Raw genomic sequence first — 25,657 nt, forward strand, 5'->3', positions numbered from 1 at the left:
GGCAGATATTTCACCGGATGTATAAATGTGAAGCATCCGCTTGGCGTTTCCACTCACCATCAAATGTGATGGTGAGAAGAAGCCCAGTGGCCGGCAGTGAGAGAAGATAGATTTGTAGACTTTACCCTTTGCCAAACATTTTTTTTATAAATAAAACGTTCAGGAGTGCTAGGGTGAAACTAGTTTTTGCGTTCTCTTACGGAAATGTGCAAATACATGCTAGAACGCGCCAATATGATATCGCTAGCTCTTGCTTGGCTCTGCCCTCCTCCTAATTGTTCTGCCAACTATGACTCATTTGTTCCCGTTGGAAACTACAGGCTGTGGTCTATCTTTGTTAAAGGTCTATTGTCGCGTTCAAAACAACCGGGAACTCGGAAAAATATGAGGTCAAATCATGACGTCCGTGAACTTCAGGACGGAAAATCGGAGCTCCAGAAAAAGGATTTCAGAGTTGAATGACTGTTCAAAACTAGTTGTTTCCCAGTTGTTTTGAACGCTCGGAAGTCGTAGATTTCCAAGTTTCATGTTCCGAGTTCCCAGTTGTTTTGAACGTGGCATATATAGTCATGACACGAAAGCTCTCATTGGTAGGCAGACACGTCCATCAAATAACAGCCATGTCTAGATCATGGACCAGACAGAAGAAAGGTTTTAATCTGGTTGGGCTCATATACTGTAGGTGAAATATATATATATATATATATATATATATATATAGGATACGACATTCGATATGTTTTTTAAGCAGATAGTTTGTGACCCTACGTATTTCAAAGAGGAAGCAAGATGTTGAACGTTATTACACGCTGAACAATTGTCGGAACATTTCTACTGGTTGAACCCTTAACTGCGGGTTTTCCGAAACGAACTGTCGAACCCAAACCAGACTGGATGTGATTTAGCCCTATTCTGGTGGGCGACATTTGTAAATACGAGCCAAATGATGTCCGGAAAGTATTTCAAGGCTCATGAAGTCAGTTGCTGTATCAAATATTTCATATTTGGATTCAATATAATATTTTGGGTAAGTAAATCTGCTATATGACGTTTTCAGTGTCTGTCATGGCTTTATAGATTAGCCTACATCATATTGAAATGCTTTTCAACCTTGGCCTGCGTTTCACATATGGGGGAAAATGGGCAAGGAATTTGTATCATTAATGTTTACATAAAGTCTTACATCAACGGATGCAATAAATAACATAATTGATCGAATTGAAATCTGAATGCAGTGCACATTAGGTTATTGGTCGACCATTATTAACATTGAATAGGTGCTTTATGAGGAGACCAACATACGGGACACCAATAATAGCCGAATCGGTGGTAAATGCGGCAATGTTGAACTAAAAGAGTAGAATTATGGTCTATTTTGATAAACGCGGGATCCGGACCTAGATAAGCAGCTTTCCTCTTGCTGCTCGTTGTAATTCTAAGCATCCATTTGTGATTACGTCATAATGTCATTTTTTTGTCATTAAATTTGTAGGCCTACTGCTCATGGCACTCCTTAAATGAAATGCAAACTATAGCAGCTTACATCTGATAACATGCTCCCTCTATTGTTTCTATTTTGCAACATATTGGCATCACTGTGCATGACAATTATGTCAACATGCAGACTATTGAGAAAAATATCTACTTTATCTGATATTTAATCTTTATTTAACTAGGCAAGTCAGTTTTGAACAAATTCTTATTTACAATGACCGCCTACCAAAAGGCCTCCTGTGGGGACGGGGCCTGAAATAAAACATAAATACAATTTAAATATAGGACTAAACACACATCACAACAAGATAGACCTAAGACAACAGCATAGCAAGGCAGCAACACATGACAATACAACATGGTAGCAGCACAAAACATGGTACAAACATTATTGGGCACAGACAACAGCACAAAGGGCAAGAAGGTCAGTAAGAGTGTCCAAGGTTGAGTCTTTGAAAGAAGAGATTGAGATAAAACTGTCCATTTTGAGTGTTTGTTGCAGCTCGTTCCAGTCGCTAGCTGCAGCGAACTGAAAAGACCTTTGGGGACCTTTAACAGAATGTGACTGGCAGAATGGGTGTTGTATGTGGAGGATAAGGGCTGCAGTAGATATCTCAGATAGGGGGGGGAGTGAGGCCTAAGAGGGTTTTATAAATAAGCATCAACCAGTGGGTCTTGCGACGGGTATACGGAGATGACCAGTTTACAGAGGAGTATAGAGTGCAGTAATGTGTCCTATAAGGAGCATTGGTGGCAAATATGATGGCCGAATGGTAAAGAACACTGTTTAAGAGCACCCTTACCTATCATTCTATAAATGATGTCTCTGTAATCTAGCATGGGTAGGATGGTCATCTGAATCAGGGTTAGTTTCGCAGCTGGGGTGAAAGAGAAGCGATTGCGATAGAGGAAACCAAGTCTAGATTTAACTTAAGCCTGCAACTTTGATATGTGCAGAGAGAAGGACAGTGTACCGTCTAGCCAGGGGCGGCAGGGTAGCCTAGTGGTTAGAGCGTTGGAAACGGAAGGTTGCAAGCTGACCAGGTACAAATCTGTCGTTCTGCCCCTGAACTGGCAGTTAACCCACTGTTCCTAGGCCGTCATTGAAAATAAGAATTTGTTCTTAACTGACTTGCCTAGTTAAATAAAGGTAAAATAAAATAAATACTCCCAAGCTCTAAACCCTCAAGAGGTTGTAATAACACCTGTGGGACGATGGGCATTCTTCTTACTAAACCACATTACCTTTGTTTTGGAGGTGTTCAGAACAAGGTTAAGGATACAGTGTTTCCTTCTGGCCGTACATCTATCAATTGCCAGTAGGCTGTAGAATGCATGAACTGAGGCCTTGCCTCCAAATCTGTGAAAATTAATGGCATTCTCCATTGAACCCTTTAGCCATACTGCATACATAGGGGCCTATATGTAATTATAGCCTAGAGTAGATATACACTCACCGGTCAGTTTTTTAGGTACACCACCCCGCTCATGAAAATTGATTGCTCCTCTTAGAATGATGAAGAAAAAAAAAGTCAGCGGCAGTCTTGTGGGCGAAAACAGCATGTGGTCGAAGGAGAATTGCAAGCTAGTCCAAGCTAACAGCCGGGCCACAAACAGACAAATAACAGTTCTGCACAGTGGTGTGCAGAATTGCATCTCAGAATGCACAACTCTTCGATCCTTGTCACAGATGGGCAATTGCAGCAGATGACCACACTGGGTTCCATTCCTATCAGCTAAAAACAAGAAGAAGGGGCTCCAGTGGGCACGCAATCACCAACACTGGACAATTGAGGAGTGGAAAAACATTGCCTGGTCCTATGAATCATGGTTCCGGTTGCGTCATGCATCTGATGGCAGAGTCAGGATTTGGCCTAAGCAGCCTCAGTCCATGGACCCATCCTGCCTAGTGTCAACGGTACAGGCTAGTGGCGGTGGTGTACCACTGTCCAGCATGGACCAACATCCCTGTGGAACGTTTCTGACTTGTAGAATCCATGCCCCAAAGAATTCAGGCTGATCTGGAGGCAAAGGGGGTACGACCCGGTACTAGATGGGTGTACCTAATAAACTGGCAGATGAGTGTAGGTAGGCTACAGTGTAACTGAAGTCTAGGTAGGTTTACTTGTTCCACGTACATGTTTGTGACATGCACAAATGTCAAGGATTTTGTTGAGTTTACAAATGTAATGTTAACATGTAATTACTCAAGTTGTAGCCTAAGTAGTCTACTGTCACAATACTGTATTATCATATTAATATTTATCTCTACAATCATTTCATTGTGCCTGCCTACCATGGAGGCAGGTTGCCTAGTTGGACCAGTAGCTGGAAGGTTGCTGTTTCAAGCCTCGGGCCAGGCGTAAACTGGCCAGTACTGGCAGGTACCATCAACTGCATTTGTGCATCTGAGCAAGGCATTTACACTTAAACTGCTCTCCATCCAGAAGAGCTGCTCCATGGCTGACACTGCACCTTTCAACGTGTGTATATACAGCACAGTATATGGGGGCAGGTTGAGATATACAGTATACAAATGTCTGTTTCTTGTGAAATTGACAATAGTGTATCTATTCTATTCGAATCTATACTAAGGGACATTTAAAGTGGGACCCCAAATTCATGATTGCAAATTGCCTTCACTGAAGTGACAATAGGTCGAGTGGCACTAAAGGATAAGGGGGCATGAATTACATCTATATCCAAAATAGATAGGGTATCTTTGTACATACAAATGTATTGAAGTTGTAACACATTATATAATATTCGCCATCAATACACTCCAAAAAGACCAGAAAACAAATGCAGATATGGTGCATGCAACGTGTTTCGACTATGTCTTCTGAAGTGAACCATTAAATATCAGATTGATTGTTTGAGTCATACAGTATAACCTGGTATATAGTCTGTGATATCTGTTGACACAGTGCTTCCCATAGTCTACAATTTGTTGCCATTGTAAGATGTTCCCGTGCTGATTGATAGGTTAGATTATACATTCAGTAGACTACTGATGGAATCCTTGTCTTATAAAACAACAAAAAATCATATTAATAATTTTGGGATAATTATTTATTTTCATATACGGTAGATCCTCACATCTTGTACAGCATAACTTGACAGGTGAAGTGAACTTCAGGTTAAATGTACAGTACGGCGCTCTAAAACACTGAGGCAAATCTAATTGTTACGGATGGATGTGCACTATATTAATTCAAGTATATATGACTTCTGTTGTAAGGATGTAGATCCATTGATATAAAACCTATAGGCAGGTTCATTGGACACAATTAAGCCTAGTCCTGGACTAAAAAGCCCTTTCTATTTGGCGATTCTGAGCCAGTGTCCTGAAAATAAGCCTCTTGGACTAATAATCATTTTCAATGGACAATCTCAATTTCAATATGGTTTTTAAGCCAGCACTGGGCTTAATCTGTATCATGGAAACTGGCACTTAGTGCTCTTTAGTCCAGAACTAGTCAAGGCCTAATCTAGCCTGGTCTAAGATCTGTTTGTGCTGTTTTCCCAACTCTTGTGGTCATCGTCATATCAAAAAAGTGTCTTTATATAATTTAATTGCAGAGTCATTTATTTGACCATTTTACCATCTTGAGGGCAGGGAAGAGCTACAGGCAAGTGTAAGGCTTAGGTTTGAGGGCCATGTCATACTTACAATGTTATAATTTAAGATACATGGCACACAGATGACCTGTTCTTAAATCAAAGCACTGAAAGAGCAAACTGTATCTCTGCAGAAAACTTGTGCTTCCTTTTTTATGCTTTCAAATTGCTTTTAAAGATTCATCCTAGTGTAGGAGGCCCTAGTGTCGTAGGAGGCCCTAGAAAGCCTCCGACTCTAGGGCCATGTACATTTCAGGGTTTGTCCTGGATACTGTGACGACTATTAAGTAACATAAACAGTGGTTCAGTCCATGTGCTTTAGCACAAGATGATAACCCAGTTAATGAAATGCCTGTACAGTTTCTCCCTCATCAATAGCTTTTACGGGTATCGCATTGATGGAAATGCAGGAGGCTATTGTGCTGTAGTATTTTTGCTCACATTATTTCAGGGTTATATAATTTTGCGTTAGTCCATAGTCCATAGAGTTATGGCAGTTCTAAATTCTTGGGCCCAATAAATTGAGGAATCCTCCTACATAACAGCAATAATTGGTTGATGCTAACCCCAACAATATTCAGTACAGCATACCTGTGCACATTTTTCATGACTTAATGGTTGATTAATGGTGGAATAACTTTCCTCAACCACAACTCAGTAGATAAGCCAGAGAGGATGTCTCTAGTTTTATGTTAATAAGTCTAAAAGTCTAAAAGTCTAAAAAAAAGTCATATCTAAAATACTTTCTCTCTCTCTCGTGGTTCACAGTTACTTGGAGTGGCGTTCCTTGGAATAGGGCTTTGGGCATGGAGCGAGAAGGTGAGTCCAGCTGAGATCCCTGGGTGTCCTGTATCCTCTAGATAACTAATGATCTGCTAGCTGACTGCTCAAAGAATTCGAAACACATTGCAAGTGTCTGCAGGTATAGTGCATTATGATGCAGTTATAATGCATTGTAAGACTTTTTGAGCATAATGTCTTATAATTATTTAATAATGATCCAGACTAAATACCAGCCAATTTGAGTCAATATAAGCCTGTTTATAACACATTATAAAGGCTCATATACATGCTTATAACAAGTTATAAAGCATTATGCTTGCAGGCTTTAAGTGTTACAGAAGAGATCCTAGTGTTATTTATTATTTCTGTTCTACCAATAAAGAAGTATCATATGCCATGGTAATAGATCACAGGTTTATAAGTCTATGACGAGACTGACCCATGTTAAAGAGTATTCCACATCCACCTGCCCTGCATGCAATAATTTCTGTCAAAAAAAGTGAAAACACTGGAGTTTTCCTGTGGGAAGCGTGACTACACAATAGCTCCTGAATTGATTGGACATTCACAGGTTCATTTGTATTTATTAGGGATAACTCATATTTCCAAGCTGTCATGCATATATGTGTGTGCGTGTACATATCCTGGTGTGGATGTGTGCGTGCATGCATGTATATGTTTATTTATTTATTTAACTAGGCAAGCCAGTTAAGAACAAATTCCTATTTACAATGACGGCCTCCCCCGACCACCCAGATGACACTGGGCCAATTGTGCTCCGCCTTATGGGACTCCCAGTCACGGCCGGATGTGATTCAGCCTGGAGTTGAACTAGGGACTGTGCCACTCGGGAGCCCAAAATGCTTGTGTCTTTGTCGTGAGAGTCCTAGAGTGGAATCATTTTTGTATGTCCAATAAGGTCTCCATTGCTCAAGCTCCATGTTTCAAACTCTTTAAAACAGTTGACATGATTGACTATGAATAAATAACATGACTAATTGACTCTTCATGAGTCAATTATATCTAGTGATATCTATCTCTCTCTCTCTCTCTCTCTCGCTCGCTCTCTCTCCAGGGTGTGCTCTCCAACATCTCGTCCATCACAGACCTGGGGGGCTTTGACCCCGTCTGGCTCTTCCTGGTGGTGGGAGGAGTTATGTTTATCCTTGGCTTTGCCGGCTGCATCGGAGCACTGAGGGAGAACTCTTTCCTTCTCAAGTTTGTATGTTCCCCTTTTTATTCAAGACCATTATATTTTACATTGATCTGACATAACATTGGAAGTATTTTTCCTCCCCTTGTCAATACTTAACCCTACCAAGCAATTATACAGTTGAAGTCGGACGTTTACATCCACTTAGGTTAGAGTCATTAAAACTAGTTTTTCAACCACTCCACAAATTTCTTGTTAACAAACTATAGTTTTGGCAAGTCGGTTAGGACATCTACTTTGTGCATGACACAAGTAATTTTTCCAACAATTGTTTACAGACAGATTATTTCACTTATAATTCACTGTATCACAATTTCAGTTGGTTAGAATTTTACATACACTAATTTGACTGTGCTTTTAACCTGTCTAGGACTGGGGTTCCGCCTCCCAACAGCCAGTGAAAGTGCAGGTCGCCAAATTCAAAACAACAGAAATCTCATAATTAAAATTCCTCAAGCATACAAGTATTTTACACCATTTTAAAGATAAAATTCTCGTTAATCCAGCCACAGTGTCTGATTTAAAAAAGGATTTAAAGCGAAAGCATCACAAACGATTGTTAGGTCACCACCAAGTCACAGAAAAACACAGCCATTTTTTCCAGCCAAAGAGAGGAGTCACAACAAGCAGAAATAGAGATACAATTAATCACTAACCTTTGATGATCTTCAGCAGATGACACTCACAGGACTTCATGTTACACACTACATGTATGTTTTGTTTGATAAAGTTCATATTTATATAAAAAAATCTGAGTTTACATTTGCGCAATACATTCAGTAGTTCTAAAATATGTGGTGATATTGCAGAGAGCCACATCAATTTACAGAAGTACTCAAAATAAACATTGATAAAAATACGACTATTATACATGGAACTTTCGATAAACTTCTCCTTAATGCAACCGCTGTGTCAGATTTCCAAAAAACTTTAAGGAGAATGCAAACCATGCAATAATCTGAGTACAGCCTTTAAACAACAAAGCAGCCAAAAAGATACCCGCCATATTGGGTAGTCAACATTACTCAGAAATAGCATTTTAAATATTCACTTACCTTTGATGATCTTCATCAGAATGCACTCCCAGGAACCCCAGTTCCACCATAAATGTTTGATTTGTTCGATAATGTCCATCAGTTATGTCCAAATATCTTCTTTTGTTCGGGCGTTTGGTAAACAAATCCAAAAGCGCGTTCAGGTCTGGCCATTACAGCCCGTAGAAACATGCCAAACTAAGTATGGATTAAATCTTTAGGATGTTTTTAACATAAAACTTCATTAATGTTCCAACCGGACAATTCCTTTGTCTGTACAAATGAAGTGGAACGTAGCTACCTTTCACGTGAGCGCGCCAGACCGAGGCTGTGGAACTCTGCCAGACCACTCACTCAAAGAGGCCTCAAATTATATCAAAAGCCCCTCCTTTAGAGTAGAATCCTCAAAACAGTTTATAAATACTGTTGACATCTAGTGGAAGCCTTGGGAAGTGAAACATAACTCATATCACCCTGTATCTTCAATGGGGGCTGAGTTGAAAAACTATAAACCTCAGATTTCCCACTTCCTGGTTGGATTTTTCTCAGCTTTTTGCCTGCCATATGAGTTATGTTATACTCACAGACATCATTCAAACAGTTTTAGAAACTTCAGAGTTTTCTATCCAATACGAATAAAAATATGCATATATTAGCATCTGGGACAGAGTAGGAGGCAGTTCAATCTGGGCACGCTATTCATCCAAAAGTGAAAATGCTGCCCCCTATCCCAAAAAGGTTGAACAGCTTGGAAAATTCCAGAAAATTATGTCATGGCTTTAGAAGCTTCTGATAGGCTAATTGACATCATTTGAGTCAATTGGAGGTGTACCTGTGGATTTATTTCAAGGCTTACCTTCAAACTCAATGCCTCTTTGCAGTCTGATTAAACAAAAATATAACCTTTTGGCCATAATGGCCATTGTTATGTTTGGAGGAAAAAGGGGGAGACTTACAAGCCAAAGAACACCTTTCCAACCGTGAAGCACAGGGGTGGCAGCATCTTGTTGTGTGGATGCTTTGCTGCAGGAGGGACTGGTGCACTTCACAAAATAGATGGCATCATGAGTGGGGGAAATTATGTGGATTTTTTTGAGGCAACATCTCAAGACATCGGTCAGGAAGTTAAAGCTTGCTCACAAATGGGTCTTCCAAATGGACAATGACCCCAAGCATACTTCCAAAGTTGCTGCAAAATGGCTTAAGGACAACAAAGTCAAGGTATTGGAGTGGCCATCACAAAGCCCTGACCTCAATCCCATAGAAAATGTGTGAGCAGAACTGAAAAAGTGTGTGCGAGCAAGGAAGCCTACAAACCTGACTCAGTTACACCAGCTCTGTCAGGAGGAATGGGCCAAAAATTCAACCAACTTATTGTGCGAAGCTTGTGGAAGGCTACCCGATAGGTTTGACCCAAGTTAAATAATTTAATGGTAATGCTTCTAAATACTCATTGAGTGTATGTAAACTGCTGACCCACTGGGAATGTGATGAAAGAAATAAATGCTGAAATAAATCATTCTCTCTACTATTATTCTGACATTTCACATTCTTAAAGTAAAGTGGTGATCCTAACGGACCTAAGACAGGGAATTTTTACTAGGATTAAAATGTCAGGAATTGTGAAAAACTGAGTTTAAATGTATTTGGCTTAGGTGTATGTAAACTTCCGACTTCAACTGTAGGTCCACTACAATGTGTGTACTAAACCAGAGCACACAGCTTTACGGAGCAGGTGTGTGTTTTTGTTTTGTTTGGACTGGTGAATTATTGCTCTCAAGTATGTCTTTAATGATGTATTTTATTACAATGTGATGTCTTTTATGAATTCATGGTTAGGTCAGTTTGTTTAAGGACGTTTTTTAACATCTTTTTAACAACCAGAAAAGGATGTCTTTATCAGGTCGTAATATGGTTGAACAGATATCAACCAAAATCTTTACCATGACTTCTTGATGTCGTCACGAAAGAGACCTTGGGTAACAGGTCTTAATGTTTATAACTCTTTACCTTTCGTTAGTCTTATTCCAAACGTTGTCATATTCTTGGTTATTTTCATGAACTCTAGCATAAATTATGAATCAGCGATATACAAATTGGCTTAATTATTTCTTTACTAACTAACTTAGTCAATCACAGAAATACATAACAAACAAACAGTAGATATTGGTTACTAACACAATGCATTGATAACATGATAGAAAAGTCCCTAGTGAGCTAAGCCGATATGACGGCTTGGGAGACAAAAGAAAAGGGGTGGGGACTGAGAAAGCGGGAGAACAGAATGGATAACTACACTCATAGGAATTGCTAATACTTTACATGAATGACCGCTCATTCTAAAATAAATAGGAATTTACATATTTACGAGTGTATGTCTTGCTGTCTTTCTTTGTGGTCGCCGGTCCATCTGCTGGAGAGAGTGAACAGAAAAGTCTCTGGTTGTGTTTCCCTGAAGATCAAAGTCATAGGTGGTTAGTATAGATACCATTTGGGAATGTTAGAATAGATGTTGTTCTGCGTTGTCGCTATTCTCGTTCTAGGTTTATGTCATTTCTAGCTGCAGACTAGTAATTAGTTTGTCTAGAATTTCTCACTTATTCTGTAGTGATCAATAGTCTCAGAGTTGAACCATTTCCAGCCGTGTAGCCAGCCGTGTGGTATGGGCTTCTGGTCTTGTAGTTTTAACCAATTTCACACATAGTTTCAGCTGCATGTTTTCTAGTCTAATGTGAATTTCATCAGGAGTGGGTTTTATACACTTCAGAGAAAAGGGTGGTCCATGATGCCGACGTAATGTCTATGCTCACGTGGGCGTGGCCATTGATGTGGTTAACTATATGGAAACCTATATTTTCTTATTTAGAAGGTTTACATCATTACATCAATACATTACATCTTTCCACAAATAGTTTAATGTTTAATCACGTTTCACAATATTTAGATGTAAACCTGACAGCCGGGAAATGTACACTAGGAGATACAGTTATGTGTGTTTCCTGTCCTTCATCAAATGAAACAACTTTGTTCATTAAATACCCGTGGACCATTCCCATATTTCTCAAAACTAGAAATACAGTTTAATCCTCCAATTTTGGGGATTAGGAGTTGAACAAAGATAAACTCTTTGTTCCACTGTGAAATCCCCTCTCGCCATACTGCATGTCCAAAGGTGGAGAGGGTTCCTTCCAGGTATTTACGACCTGTCGTTTAAGTCATGAAACTGTGGAGGGAGGGGGGGGGGGGGCTATGATCCTCCCCCCAGGGCACGTCATGACACAAATCAGGGAAAGACATATTTTGTTTGTAATCTGGTCAGATTACAACCAGTTAAAGGACATGTTTTTCTGGTTGCTATAATGACGTTTAGCACTGTTGGGAGATTTGGAAAGCCATAGGCAATCAGTCAACAATATAATAATACTTTTATTATAAATATTGATAAGTGATTAGAAAGGTTCAGAATTTATGTGAAACATCACAGCACAGTTGAAAAATATATGGCACATGGAAATCATAAGTGTGGTTTACATAGATAGGTGGGATGGACTGAGAGTAGCTGAGGGGTGGGTTATAAAGCTCATATTCTATAATAGTTATGACTGAAAACACAATATATAATGTATACAGAATGTTTTTAATTATATCCAGATTTTTTTTTACATTTGAAAATAATAAAAATACATTTACAAAAGCTCCTATCGCAACCAGTATACAACCTGCTCATTAACTTCTTATGGCAGGAGGCAGTATTGAGTAGCTTGGATGAATAAGGTGCCCAGAGTAAACTGCCTGCTACTCAGTCCCAGAAGCTAGGATATGCATATTATTAGTATATTTGGGTAGAAAACACTCTGGAGTTTCTAAAACTGTTTGAATGATGTCTGTGAGTATAACAGAACACATATGGCAGGCAAAAACCTGAGGAAAATCCAACCAGGAAGTGGGAAACTTGAGGTTTGTCGTTTTTCAACTCTTGGCCTATCGAATACACAGTGGGATATTGGTCATATAGCACTTCCTAAGGCTTCCACTAGATGTCAACAGTCTTTAGAACCTTGTTTGATGCTTCTACTGTGAAGTGGGGGCGAATGAGAGGGTAATGAGTCAGAGGTCTGGCAGAGAGCCACGAGCTCAGTCTCGTGAGCTCTGTTCCATTGCATTTCTACAGACATAGGTATTCTCTGGTTGGAACATTATTGAAGATTTATGTTAAAAACATCCTAAAGATTGTTTCTATACTTCGTTTGACATGCTTCTATGAACTGTAATATAACTTTTTGGACTTTTCGTCCGTACATTCTGCTGGACTTGCAAGCGCGTTGTGAGATTGGATTTGTTTACCAAACTCGCTAACAAAAGTAGTATTTGGACATAAATTGTGAACTTTATCGAACAAATCAAACATTTATTATGGAACTAGGATTCCTGGGAGGGCATTCTGATGAAGATTATCAAAGGTAAGTGAATATTTATAATGCCTATTTCTGACTTCTGTTGACTACACAACATGGCGGATATCTGTTTGGCTTGTTTTGGTCTCTGAGTGCTGTACTCAGATTATTGCATGGTTTGCTTTTTCGGTAAAGATTTTTTTTAATCTGACACGCGGTTGCATTAAGGAGAAGTTTATCTAAAGTTCCATGTATAACACTTGTATTTTCATCAACATTTATGATGAGTATTTCTGTAAATTGATGTGGCTCTCTGCAAAATCACCGGATGTTTTTGGAACTACTGAACATAACGCGCCAATGTATACTGAGATGTTTTGATATAAATATGAACTTTATTGAACAAAACATACATGTATTGTGTAACACGAAGAGTGTGAGTGTCATCTGATGAAGATCATCAAAGGTTAGTGATTAATTTATCTCTATTTCTGCTTTTTGTGACTCCTCTCTTTGGCTGGAAAAATGGCTGTGTTTTTCTATGTATAAGCACTCACCTAACATAATCGTTTGTGGTACCTTTCACCGTAAAGCCTATTTGAAATCGGACACTGTGGTGGGATTAACAAGAAGTGTATCTTTTAAAATGGTGTGAAATAATTGTATGTTTGAGGAATTTTAATTATGAGATTTCTGTTGTTTGGCGCCCTTCGGCTGTTGTCATATCGATCCCGTTAGCGGGATCTCAGCCATAAGATTTTTTAAAGTGATTTGAACCAATTTTTCTTGCTGGGTATTCCATATTAAGTGTTGGCCAATGTCACTCTGTTCCAGTTCTCTGTGTTCCTGGGGATCATATTCTTCCTGGAGCTGACAGCTGGAGTCTTGGCCTTCGTCTTCAAGGACTGGATAAAGGACCAGCTCAACTTCTTCATTAACAACAACATCCGGGCGTACCGGGATGACATTGACCTACAGAATCTCATAGATTTCACCCAAGAATACGTAAGAGCAGTTATCTTTTCACAACTGTCTTTCTGTGTGATAAGATTAATAATTTACTGGTGCACCCAGTGGTGTATTTGGGGCTATACGCAGGTACAGTGCCTTTGGAAAGTGTTCAGAATCCTTTACTTTTTCCACATTTTGACACTTTACAGGCTTATTCTAAAATAGATATTTTTTTTAATAAAAAATAATTCCCTCATCAATCTACACACTAACCCATAATGACAAATAAAAAAGTTGTTTATACATTTTTGAAAATGAATAAAAAATGTAATACTGAAATATCACATTTACATACAGTTGAAGTCGGCAGTTTACATACACTTAGGTTGGAGTCATTAAAACTCGTTTTTCCACCACTCCACAAATTTCTTGTTAACAAACTATAGTTTTCGCAAGTCAGTGAGGACATCAACTTTGTGCATGACACAAATAATTTTTCCAACAATTGTTTACAGAAAGATTATTTCACTTATAATTCACTGTATCACAATTCCAGTGGGTCAGAAGTTTACATACACTAAGTTGACTGTGCCTTTAAACAGCTTGGAAAATTCCAGAAAATTATGTAATGGCTTTAGAAGCTTCTGATAGGCTAATTGACATCATTTGAGTCAATTGGAGGTGTACCCGTGGATTTATTTCAAGGCCTACCTTCAAACAGTGCCTCTTTGCTTGACATCATGGAGATATCAGCTAAGACTTCAGAAAAAAATTGCAGACCTCCACTAGTCTGGTTCATCCTTGGGAGCAATTTCCAAACGTCTGAAGGTACCACGTTCATCTGTACAAACAAGAGTATACAAGTATAAACACCATGGGACCATGCAGCCGTCATACTGCTCAGGAAGGAGATGCGTTCTGTCTCCTAGAGATGAATGTACTTTGGTGAAAAAGTGCAAATCAATCCCAGAACAACAGCAAAGGACGTTGTGAAGATGCTGGAGGAAACAGGTACAAAAGTATTTATTCACAGTAAAACGAGTCCAATATCGACATAACCTGAAAGGCCACTCAGCAAGGAAGAAGCCACTGCTCCAAAACCGGCATAAAAAAGACAGACTACGATTTGCAACTGACATGGGGACAAAGATCGTACTTTTTGGAGAAATGTCCTCTGGTATGATGAAACAAAAATATAACTATTTGGCCATAATGACCATTGTTATGTTTGGAGGTAAAAGGGGGAGGCTTGCAAGCCGAAGAACACCATCCCAACCGTGAAGCACGGGGTGGCAGCATCATGTTGTGGGGGTGCTTTGCTGCAGGAGGGACTGGTGCACTTCAAAAGATACATGGCATCATGAGGGAGGAAAATGATGTGGATATATTGAAGCAACATCTCTGACATCAGTTAAAACTTGGTCGCAAATGGGTCTTCCAAATGGACAATGACCCCAAGCATACTTCCAAAGTTGTGGCCAAATGGCTTAAGGACAACCAAGTCAAGGTATTGGAGTGGCCATCTCAAAGCCCTGACCTCAATCCTATACAAAATTTGTGGGCAGAACTGAAAAGTCGTGTGCGAGCAAGGAGGCCTACAAACCTGACTCAGTTACACCAGCTCTGTCAGGAGGAATGGGCCAAAATTCACCCAACTTATTGTGGGACACTTGTGGAAGGCTACCCGATAGGTTTGACCCAATTTAAACAATTTAAAGGCAATGCTACCAAATACTAATTGAGTGTATGTAAATGTCTGACCCACTGGGAATGTGGTGAAAGAAATAACATCTGAAATAAATCATTCTCTTTTATTTAGACATTTCACATTCTTAAAATAAAGTGGTGATCCTAACGGACCTAAGACAGGGAATTTTTACTAGTATTAAATGTCAGGAATTGTGAAAAACTGAGTTTAAATGCATTTGGCTAAGGTGTATCTCTCAGTAAACTTCCGACTTCAACTGTAAGTATTCAGACCCTTTACTCAGTACTTTGTTGAAGCATATTCTGAGGTCCTGAGCACTCTGGAACAAGTTCCTGGACATTTCTGGGGGGAATGCCCCTAGTCCTCACCCTTCGATCCAAAAGGTCCCAGACTTGCTCAATGGGATTGAGATCTGGGCTCTTCACTGGCCATGGCAGAACACATTCCTGTCTTGCAGGAAATCACACAAAGAACGAGCAGTATGGCTGGTGGCATTGTCATGCTGGAGGGTCATGTTAGGATGAGCCCGTAGGAAGTGTACCACATGAGGGAGGAGGATGTCTTCCCTGTAACGCGTTGAGATTGCCTGCAATGACAACAAGCTCAGTCCGATGATACTGTGACACACCACCCCAGACCATGACGGATCCTCCAAATCGATCCCGCCCCAGAGTACAGGCCTCGGTGTAACGCTCATTCCTTCAACTATAAACGCGAATCCGACCATCACACCTGGTGAGACAAAACCGCGACTCGTCAGAGAAGATCACTTTTTGCCAGCCCTGTCTGGTCCAGCAACGGTGGGTTTGTACCCATAGGCGACGTTGTTGCCGGTGATGTCTGGTGAGTCTCCCAATAGCGCTGTCTTAGGCGTCACAGTACTGACATTGCAATTTATTGCCCTGGCCACATCTGCAGTCTTCATGCCTCCTTGCAGTTTGCCTAAGGCACGTTCACGCAGATAAGCAGGGAGCCTGGACATCTTAGTTTTGGTGTTTTTCAGAGTCAGTAGAAAGGCCTTTTTAGTGTCCTAAGTTTGACCTTAATTGCCTAACTGTGACCTTAATTGCCTACCGTCGTAAGCTGTTAGTGTCTTAACGACTGTTCCACAGGTGCATGTTGTTTAATTGTTTATGATTCATTGAACAAGCATTGGAAACAGTGTTTAAACCCTTTACAATGAAGATCTGTGAAATTATTTGGATTTTTACGAATGATCTTTGAAAGACAGGGTCCTGAAAACGGGACATTTCTTTTTTTTGCTGAGTTTATATATGGAGACTGACAAAAATAAGGGGTAAAATACATGTACAAATGTAATAAAAGAAAGATCAGGATTTTTTTTATCTCTCAGATACAGGACAGACACTTCAGAACAAACTTCCTTTTGATTGTTTTGGGGGGGGACTATCTGTTGTTCCATTTAGGGAATCTGTTATTCAATGCGTTTTTGTCACGTGTGCTCCTTCTCCGGCCTCTAGGTCACCAGGCAGCTTGTGATGGCGCACCCCTGTCACCATCATTATGCGCACCTTACCTGGACTCCATCACTTCCCTGATTACCTTCCCTATATATGTCACTCCCTTTTGTTCCTTCCCCAGGCATTATTGTTTCTGTTTCTGTGTCATGTCTGTGTGTTGTCCGTGTTTCTTATTTTGTATTATGTTGTGTTTATTTATTAAAACACTCACTCCCTGAACTTGCTTCCCGACTCTCAGCGCACATCGTTCAAGAATAACCCCTCACCTAAGGTAAGCATCAGGGAGTGCTTTTTTTGTGTCAGGTGGAATGATGTCAGGTATGGGGGCCGCTACAGGCTTTCATGCCTCAGCCAGATCGCCTGGCTTCCCTGCCTCCGCCAGCTCGACAGGCTCTCATGCCTCAGCCGGATCGCCAGGCTCCCCTGCTTCCACCGGCTCGTCAGGTTCTTGTGCCTCAGCCAGATTGCCAGGATCCCCTGCCTCAGCTGGTCTGTAAGGTTCCTGCGTCCCAGCCGGCAACAGGTTCCCGCGCATCAGCAGGTATGACCGGTCCGATCCTGATCCCCGGGATCGTCCCTTGGGTTGGCGTCCCGAGGCTGGACCCGAAGGCCCCGGGGAGGGGGTATCGTCATGTCTGCTCTCTCCGGTGCTCTAGGTCGCCATGCTCCCGCGTCTCAGCCGGCCTGACAGGTTTCCAGCACCTCAGCAGAGGTGACTGGTCCACTCCTGATCCCTGGGATTGTCATTTTGGTCAGCGTCCTGCGGCTGTAGCCACGCGTCGGGGAGGGTTACTGTCACGTGCGCTCCCTCTCCTCCCTCTTGTTCACCAGGCAGCTCTTAATGGTGCACACCTGTCACCATCGTTACGCGCACCTGCACGTCATCATTCAACTGGACTCTATCACTTCCTTGATTACCTTCCCTATATATGTCACTCCCTTTGGTTCCTTCCACAGGTGTTATTGTTTCTGTGTCATGTCTGTGCGTTGTCCGTGTTTCTTATTTTGTATTATGTTGTGTTTATTTATTAAAACACTCACTCCCTGAACTTGCTTCCCGACTCTCACCGCACATCGTTACAGTTTGTATGGGCTAATAGCAGTCAGGCCGAATACAAATGTTAATTAAATACTTTTTAAATATTGTTTTTTTGTTACTTCAAGGGGTCTTAAAAATGAAATAGCAAAATTTGTTTGAATTTGAACAATTATTTGATAAAAAAATTGCTTTATGTCCTTTCAATTTATGATATCTATCAGTAAAAGTTAACTAAGGCAACAAAAGTTTGGTCCGGAGTCTTGGCTGAATCTTTGCAATGCGCAATTCAGACCCCAATACACCTTCCCAATTAAATGTTCACTGCAAAGTAGGCAGAATGATATCATGATGATTTGTATCAATCGGGAGGGCATTTGTTAAAGAAAAGTGTGGGCAGCGGTGACCGCTGATTGGCTGTATATCCGTGACGCGAGTTGGTTGGAGTTGTCAACAAAGGAGCATGACAGAAACAAGTTTTTAACTACCGTTAGTTTCTTAGACAATATATACTGTATGAAGCAATCTGTGCATTTGAACAACAGTATAAATACACCTATTTCACTTTTGCTTGTCAAAAACCGAATGACCATTGCTGCACATGCTGCCGCTCTTTTGAACAGATTAGATTATGCTGTTTAGAACGAGCAGCCAGCTCACGAACAACAAGTGCACCAGGGAGAACGCAACATGCATGCAGATGCAATAAGTGAAAACACATTATGTAACTGGGGATAGATTGCTAACATAATGTCACAAAGCATGATTCGCTAGCCAGTTAACTTTCATATTAATTTGGAAAGACTTGAAATTGGCATGGGTGCTAGCTAGCTAGCTAGCTGATTTTTAAAGGTAGATAACTGGTGAATTTGACAAAAACATAAAAATATTTCTCAATGTTTCTCAAAATTACTGTAGCTGGCTAATTAAATCGATCATGCTTTGTGATACACCCAGTGCTTTGGAATACAATCCGGGGTAGTTCCCCCTCATAGCAAATAGCTGGCAAAACAATCCAAGCAATGTTCGCACGGCCTATGCGCCCACAGAGGCGAAGCTGCTACTGCTGGCAGTCACTGAGTGGCAGAGTAGCCCAACAGCTTGTTTTGAACATTTACCAGACTTTTATGAGTGTTTAGAACACAATCCATGAATTATATATATTTTTTTAAATAAAAATGTTGTCACTTTTTTAGCACAAGTTTTTTTTTTTTTTTTTGTGGACCAATCACAAGTGGGGCACGGCTGCTAATGCCCTAATGTAGGCCCTCTGTGGGCCTACATTCAAATCGAATCAAATTGTATTTGTCACGCACCGAATACAACATGTGAAATGCTTACTTTACAAACCCTTAACCAACAATGCAGCTCAAGAAATAGAGTTAAGAAAACATTTACTAAATAAACTAAAGTCAAAAATATAATTAAGTCAAAAAGTAATACAAAAAATGACATAACAATAATGAGGCTATATACAGGGTACAAGTACTGAGTCAATGTGCGGGGGTACGGGTTAGGGGAGGTAATTTGTAAAGTGACTATGCATAGATGATAAACAGCGAGTAGCAGCAGTGTAAAAACAAAGTGTATGTGTGGGTGGGGGGGCGCAATGTAAATAGTCCAGATGGCCTTTTGATTAATTGTTCAGCAGTCTGATGGTTTGGGGGTAGAAGCTGTTAAGGAGCCTTTTGGTCCTGGACTTGGTGCTCGGGCACCGCTTGCCGTGCGGTAGCAGAGAGAAAAGTTTATGATTTGTGTGACTGGAGTCTTTTGACAATTTTTTGGGCCTTCCTCTGATACCGCCTAGTATATATAGGTCCTGGATGTGAGGAAGTTTGCCCCCAGTGATATACTGCCAAGCGACCACCTAATGGTAGATGGTGTCACGATCGTTTAGAGATTGATTGGACCAAGGTGCAGCGTGGTAGGCGTACATTTTTCCTTTATTTAAATGACACCGAAAAAACAACAATATACAAAAAAACTAACATAAAGCTACAGGCAGTGCAGAAAGCAACTGCACACAAACAGTCAAGATCTCACAAACTAAAGGTGGAAAAATGTCTGCCTAAGTATGATCCCCAATCAGAGACAACGATAGACCGCTGCCTCGGATTGGGAACCATACCCGGCCAACAAAGAAATAGAAAAAACTAGAATGCCCACCCAAATCACACCCCAACCTAACCAAATAGAGAAATTAAAAGGCTCTCTCAGGTCAGGGTGTGACAGATGGGTAAAAATACAAATAAAAAATACACTGAATATCCCATTGAACATGGTGAAGTTATTAATTACACTTTGGATGATATACCCAGCCACTACAAAGATACAGGCGTCATTCCTAACTCAGTGGCTGGAGAGGAAGGAAAACACTCAGGGATTTCACCATGAGGCTGAATGGTGACATTAAAACAGTTACATAGTTTAATGACTGTGATAGGTGAAAACTGAGGATGCATCAACAACATTGTAGTTACTCTACAATACTAACCTAAATGACAAAGTGAAAAGAAGGAAGCCTGTACAGAATACACATAATACAAAACATGCATCCTGTTTGCAATAAGGTACTTAAGTAAAACTGCAAAAATAATGTGTGTCACGTTCTGACCTTTATTTCCTTTGTTTTGTCTTTATTTAGTTTGGTCAGGGCATGAGTTGGGGTGGGCAGTCTGTGTGTTTTTCTATGTTGGGGTTTTGAGTTCAGCCCAGTATGGTTCTCAATCAGAGGCAGGTGTCGTTTGTTGTCGTTAGTTGTTAGTTGTTGGGTAGCCTGGGTTTCACTTTTGAGTTGTGGGTGTTTGTTTTCCGTGTGAGTGTTTGTTGCCACACGGTACTGTTTCGGTTTTCGTTCATGTTCACATTTATTGTTTTGTATTTCATAGTGTTCCGTTTGTCTTAAAATAAATGTTATGGATACTTACCACGCTGCGCATTGGTCCTCCGATCCTTCTCGCTACTCCTCCTCAGAAGAGGAGGAAGAATGCCGTTACAATGTGCCTAAGATATTAACTTAATGTCCTGAATACAAAACATTATGTTTGGGGAAAATCCAACACATCACGAGTACCACTCTTCATATTTTCAAGCATGGTTGTGGCTGTGTCAAGTTATGGATATGCTTGTCATCGGCAAGGTCTAGTGAGTTTTTTTAGGATAAAAAGAAACAGAATAGAGCAAAGCACAGGCAAAATCCTAGAGGAAAACCTGGTTCAGTCTGCTTTCCAACAGACACTGAGACAAATTCACCTTTCAGCAGGAAAATAACCAAAGCACAAAGCCATAAACTGGAGTTGCTTATCAAGACAACATTGAATGTTCCTGAGTGGCCTAGTTACAGTTTTGACTTAAATCAGCTTGAAAATCTATAGCAAGAGTTGAAAATGGCCGTCTAGGAACGATCAACAACCAAATTGATAGTGCCTGATAAAAATATATATTGTACAATGCAGGTGTGCTAAGCTCTGAGAGACTCACAGCTGTAATCACTCCCAAAGATGATTCTAACATGTATTGACTCAGGGGCTGTGAACACTTACGTAAATTAGGCATTTCATTTTCAATCAATTTACAACATTTTCAAAAAACATGTTTTCACTTTGTCATCGTGGATTATTCTATGTAGATGGGTGGAAACATAAGTGGAACAAGTCAAGGGGTATGAATACTTTCTGAAGGCACTGTCCATCAATGCTTGAATAGAAACCTAGTTCACACCCCCGATTTTGAAGTGAACACAGTCGCTACAGTCCCATTACTTTTCTTTGTAGCCTCGTTTGAATGAATGTTGCGGTTGCGCACATTTGTACGGAATGGGGTGAGTTTATGTTAGTCATTTTCAGAAGCTTCTGCCTAGCATTACCTAGCTAGCTAAATAACCAAATGCACATAAAACTGTCTATGTGGATTGACAACTGCCTAGGTTAATGGAAAGTAATGTAAGGGCCACACCCACTGTGATGCTAGTAGCAATTCAATTATGTGTATTACTGAATGCTCAATTATGTGTATTACTGAATGCAATGTTTACCTCTCAGTAATGCTGTGTTTATATGGTACGAGGTTGATGGCAAACAATGTAATTGTTTTCAATGAGAGCATGGCGGTAAATGCTGTTGAGGCTGGAGGTGAATGTCATTAGCCGCCACAGTAGATGACACTTGCCACCAGAGTTCAAATATTTCAACTTTTGGTGTGTGCCCTAGCTTTGTTTTCTACCGGATGTTGATTTGCAACGTTTATTTACTGAAATCACCATAGCAACTCATACCATTGTACTGGCTTGCTTTTGCCATCACTAATTTTCTTGCTTTCTTGTCCTACTGGTATGACGTTTTTTGCGTCCCTTGTCTGAGAGCATAAGACGTTGTTGATGTCTAAACAGGATGTTGTTCTGTCTCTTTGGCCTTTCCAGTGGGAGTGTTGTGGAGCCTTTGGGGCAGACGACTGGAACTTGAACATCTACTTCAACTGCACTGATTCCAACCCAAGTCGCGAGAAGTGCGGAGTCCCCTTTTCATGCTGCACCAAAGACCCTGCAGTACGTGTTCTCTCACTTCACTGAACTATACCCACTATCTTCTGAAGTACAGACAGCTTTTATTGGAGTTGATCGGTCAGTACTTCAGTTATAAAATGCCCCATTCTAATGTCCAGCCACCAGCGTATTACATTAGTTCATACCGATACACTTGAATAGTAAAGTGGCCTGCGAACACACTTAGCAAAGTCAGTAGGTAAAGCTCAATACCGTCCTAGTTGTTTCTCTCTGCCTAGTCAGAAGACATGTCGTAGACTCTCTCTGTCAAACGCACTGGCTAGATTACAGCATTCAGATCGCAGTGTTTAGTCTTCTCAGAGGCTGCCGAACAGAATGTCCTATCTTAGCTCATGTCCCTTTTTAAGGGGTTAACGTCTCACAGTGGCTAACTTCACGTCACCATAAATCATACTCATACAACACAAACAAGGAGGGACACAACTAGCCTGTGCCGCACAGAACTCACTCATACTACAGCCAAACGGCACACAAATAGGCTATAAAACCCTAGCTGAACCTTGTTTGAAGATGTTTATGATGAAATCTATTTTTTTAGCATGCAACAAGACCAGATGGCATATATCTTCAAATTACATTTCCTTGCCTACAAGCACGTGCAAAATCTAAGTCCTTGACATTGACATTATCCATTATATTTGAAAAATACCTAATGGTTTGGCTTACTATACAGGTCAATATACAGTGGGGCAAAAAAGTATTTAGTCAGCCACCAATTGTGCAAGTTCTCCCACTTAAAAACATGAGAGCGGCCTGTAATTTTCATCATAGGTACACTTCAACTATGACAGACAAAAGGAGAAGAAAAAAATCCAGAAAATCACATTGTAGGATTTTTTTATTAATTTATTTCCAAATTATGGTGGAAAATAAGTATTTGGTCAATAACAAAAGTTTATCTGAATACTTTGTTATATACCCTTTGTTGGCAATGACAGAGGTCAAACGTTTTCTGTAAGTCTTCACAAGGTTTTCACACACTGTTGCTGGTATTTTGGCCCATTCTTCCATGCAGATCTCCTCTAGAGCAGTGATGTTTTGGGGCTGTTGCTGGGCAACACAGACTTTCAACTCCCTCCAAAGATTGTTGAGATCTGGAGACTGGCTAGGCCACTCCAGGACCTTGAAATGCTTCTTACGAAGCCACTCGTTCGTTGCCCGGGCGGTGTGTTTGGGATCATTGTCATGCTGAAAGACCCAGCCACGTTTTATCTTCAATGCCCTTGCTGATGGAAGGAGGTTTTCACTCAAAATCTCACGATACATGGCCCCATTCATTCTTTCCTTTACACGGATCAATCGTCCTGGTCCCTTTGCAGAAAAACAGCCCCAAAGCATGATGTTTCCACCCCCATGCTTCACAGTAGTTATGGTGATCTTTGGGTGCAACTCAGCATTCTTTGTCCTCCAAACACGACGAGTTGGGTTTTTACCAAAAAGTTATATTTTGGTTTCATCTGACCATATGACATTCTCCCAATCTTCTTCTGGATCATCCAAATGCTCTCTAGCAAACTTCAGACGGGCCTGGACATGTACTGGCTTAAGCAGGGGGACACGTCTGGCACTGCAGGATTTGAGTCCCTGGTGGCGTAGTGTGTTACTGATGGTAGGTTTTGTTACTTTGGTCCCAGCTCTCTGCAGGTCATTCACTAGATCCTCCCATGTGGTTCTGGGTTTTTTGCTCACCGTTCTTGTGATAATTTTGACCCCACGGGGTGAGATCTTGCGTGGAGCCCCAGATCGAGGGAGATTATCAGTGGTCTTGTATGTCTTCCATTTCCTAATAATTGCTCCCACAGTTGATTTCTTCAAACCAAGCTGCTTACCTATTGCAAATTGAGTCTTCCCAGCCTGGTGCAGGTCTACAATTTTGTTTCTGGTGTCCTTTGACAGCTCTTTGGTCTTGGCGTTTGGAGTGTGACTGTTTGAGGTTGTGGACAGGTGTCTTTTATTCTGATAACAAGTTCAAACAGGTGCCATTAATACAGGTAACGAGTGGAGGACAGAGGAGCCTCTTAAAGAAGAAGTTACAGGTCTGTGAGAGCCAGAAATCGTGCTTGTTTGTAGGTGACCAAATACTTATTTTCCACCATAATTTGCAAATAAATTCATTAAAAATCATACAATGTGATTTTCTGGATTTTTTTTTCTCATTTTGTCTGTCATAGTTGAAGTGTACCTATGATGAAAATTACAGGCCTCTCTCATATTTTTAAGTGGGAGAACTTGCACAATTGGTGGCTGACTAAATACTTTTTTGCCCCACTGTATATGCCTATATCAAGCTCATTAACAACCCCAGTTTTAGCAGCCTCTACATCCATTTCTATCTACTGTTTGCAAACTTGTCGCAGGTTTGGTTTTGAGTCAATTAGGCGAATGCTGTGAATATACCGTTTATAAATATCCTCTCGTTTATATTGTAGGAGGATGTCATTAACACCCAGTGTGGCTACGACATTCGAGCTAAAGCGGTGAGTTTAATCATTCTTTTTGCAGAAAACATGTTATTTCCCAACAGTAACTTATTTGAGATTCCTGGAAATGCTGTGAAGTACTTAATCCAAGAGTCTGCACCTATATTCTAATTCAAAAGTTGCTGTTATTAGTGTTGAGCCGACACAGTGAGGCTGGTGCAATGCCTGAGTAGTAGAGGGGAAAACGTTCTTCAGAGACCTGCTGTCTTGCCTCTTGGATCAAAATGAATAATATTACATGGAAAGGGGGGACTTGATCCTAGATCAGCACTCCTACTCCGAGACACTTGATACAAACAGCCCCAGAATCCAACATTACGGCAGTCTGTTCACTTGGAATCAAGCTCTGGGAACTTTTTCCACAGCATGGGGATGGGTTGTTTCATCAAAAGGCAGCCCTCAAAATAAAACAGTGGAATTGCGAAATAGGAATCGTAGAAAACTGTTTCCCATTAGTCATTGGCAGGTTGGTTGAGCTAGATGAGGTCATTCTTACTGCACTCCACCCAAGTCTAAGTCACAACACTGGTCTCACAGTCCATCACCACTCTCCCAGCCCCCATTTAACAACAGCTGGTTCCCTCAGTACTATGGGTTGCATGGAATTACTCATGGTGGAGAAATGTGCTTTGGGCCAAGTACCATGGGAGAGAGAGTAATGTAAGGAAGGGGTGTATTTATTTTCCAAACATTACCCTCACACTGTGAAAAGCATACATTTGGAGACTGTTTTGATAAGATTCAGTTCAGGGAATGTATTTTAACAAAAGGAGAACAGTTTGAAAATTGCAGCACGATTTGTACATAGTCCACCCATTTTAGGGGGACCAAAAATTATTCTGACTAGGGCTGTTATGGTGACCGTATTATCGCCACATCGACGGCCATGAGTCATGATAGT

General features: G+C 40.7%; 1 protein-coding gene across 1 annotated transcript in view; it reads left to right on the forward strand.

Annotated features, from left to right (window-relative positions):
* Window positions 1–596: 596 nt before the first annotated feature.
* Window positions 597–25,657, forward strand: part of LOC109901025 (tetraspanin-5) — a 32,572-nt gene continuing 7,511 nt past the window's right edge. The window contains exons 1-6 of the mRNA XM_020497002.2: window positions 597–1,027; window positions 5,884–5,934; window positions 6,974–7,120; window positions 13,374–13,544; window positions 22,133–22,258; window positions 24,706–24,753. Coding sequence (XP_020352591.2) covers window positions 944–1,027; window positions 5,884–5,934; window positions 6,974–7,120; window positions 13,374–13,544; window positions 22,133–22,258; window positions 24,706–24,753 — 627 coding nt within the window. The 5' untranslated portion in view covers window positions 597–943. The remainder of the gene's footprint in view (window positions 1,028–5,883; window positions 5,935–6,973; window positions 7,121–13,373; window positions 13,545–22,132; window positions 22,259–24,705; window positions 24,754–25,657) is intronic.

Source organism: Oncorhynchus kisutch, linkage group LG12, assembly GCF_002021735.2.
Source record: "Oncorhynchus kisutch isolate 150728-3 linkage group LG12, Okis_V2, whole genome shotgun sequence".
NCBI classification, from domain to species: domain Eukaryota; kingdom Metazoa; phylum Chordata; class Actinopteri; order Salmoniformes; family Salmonidae; genus Oncorhynchus; species Oncorhynchus kisutch.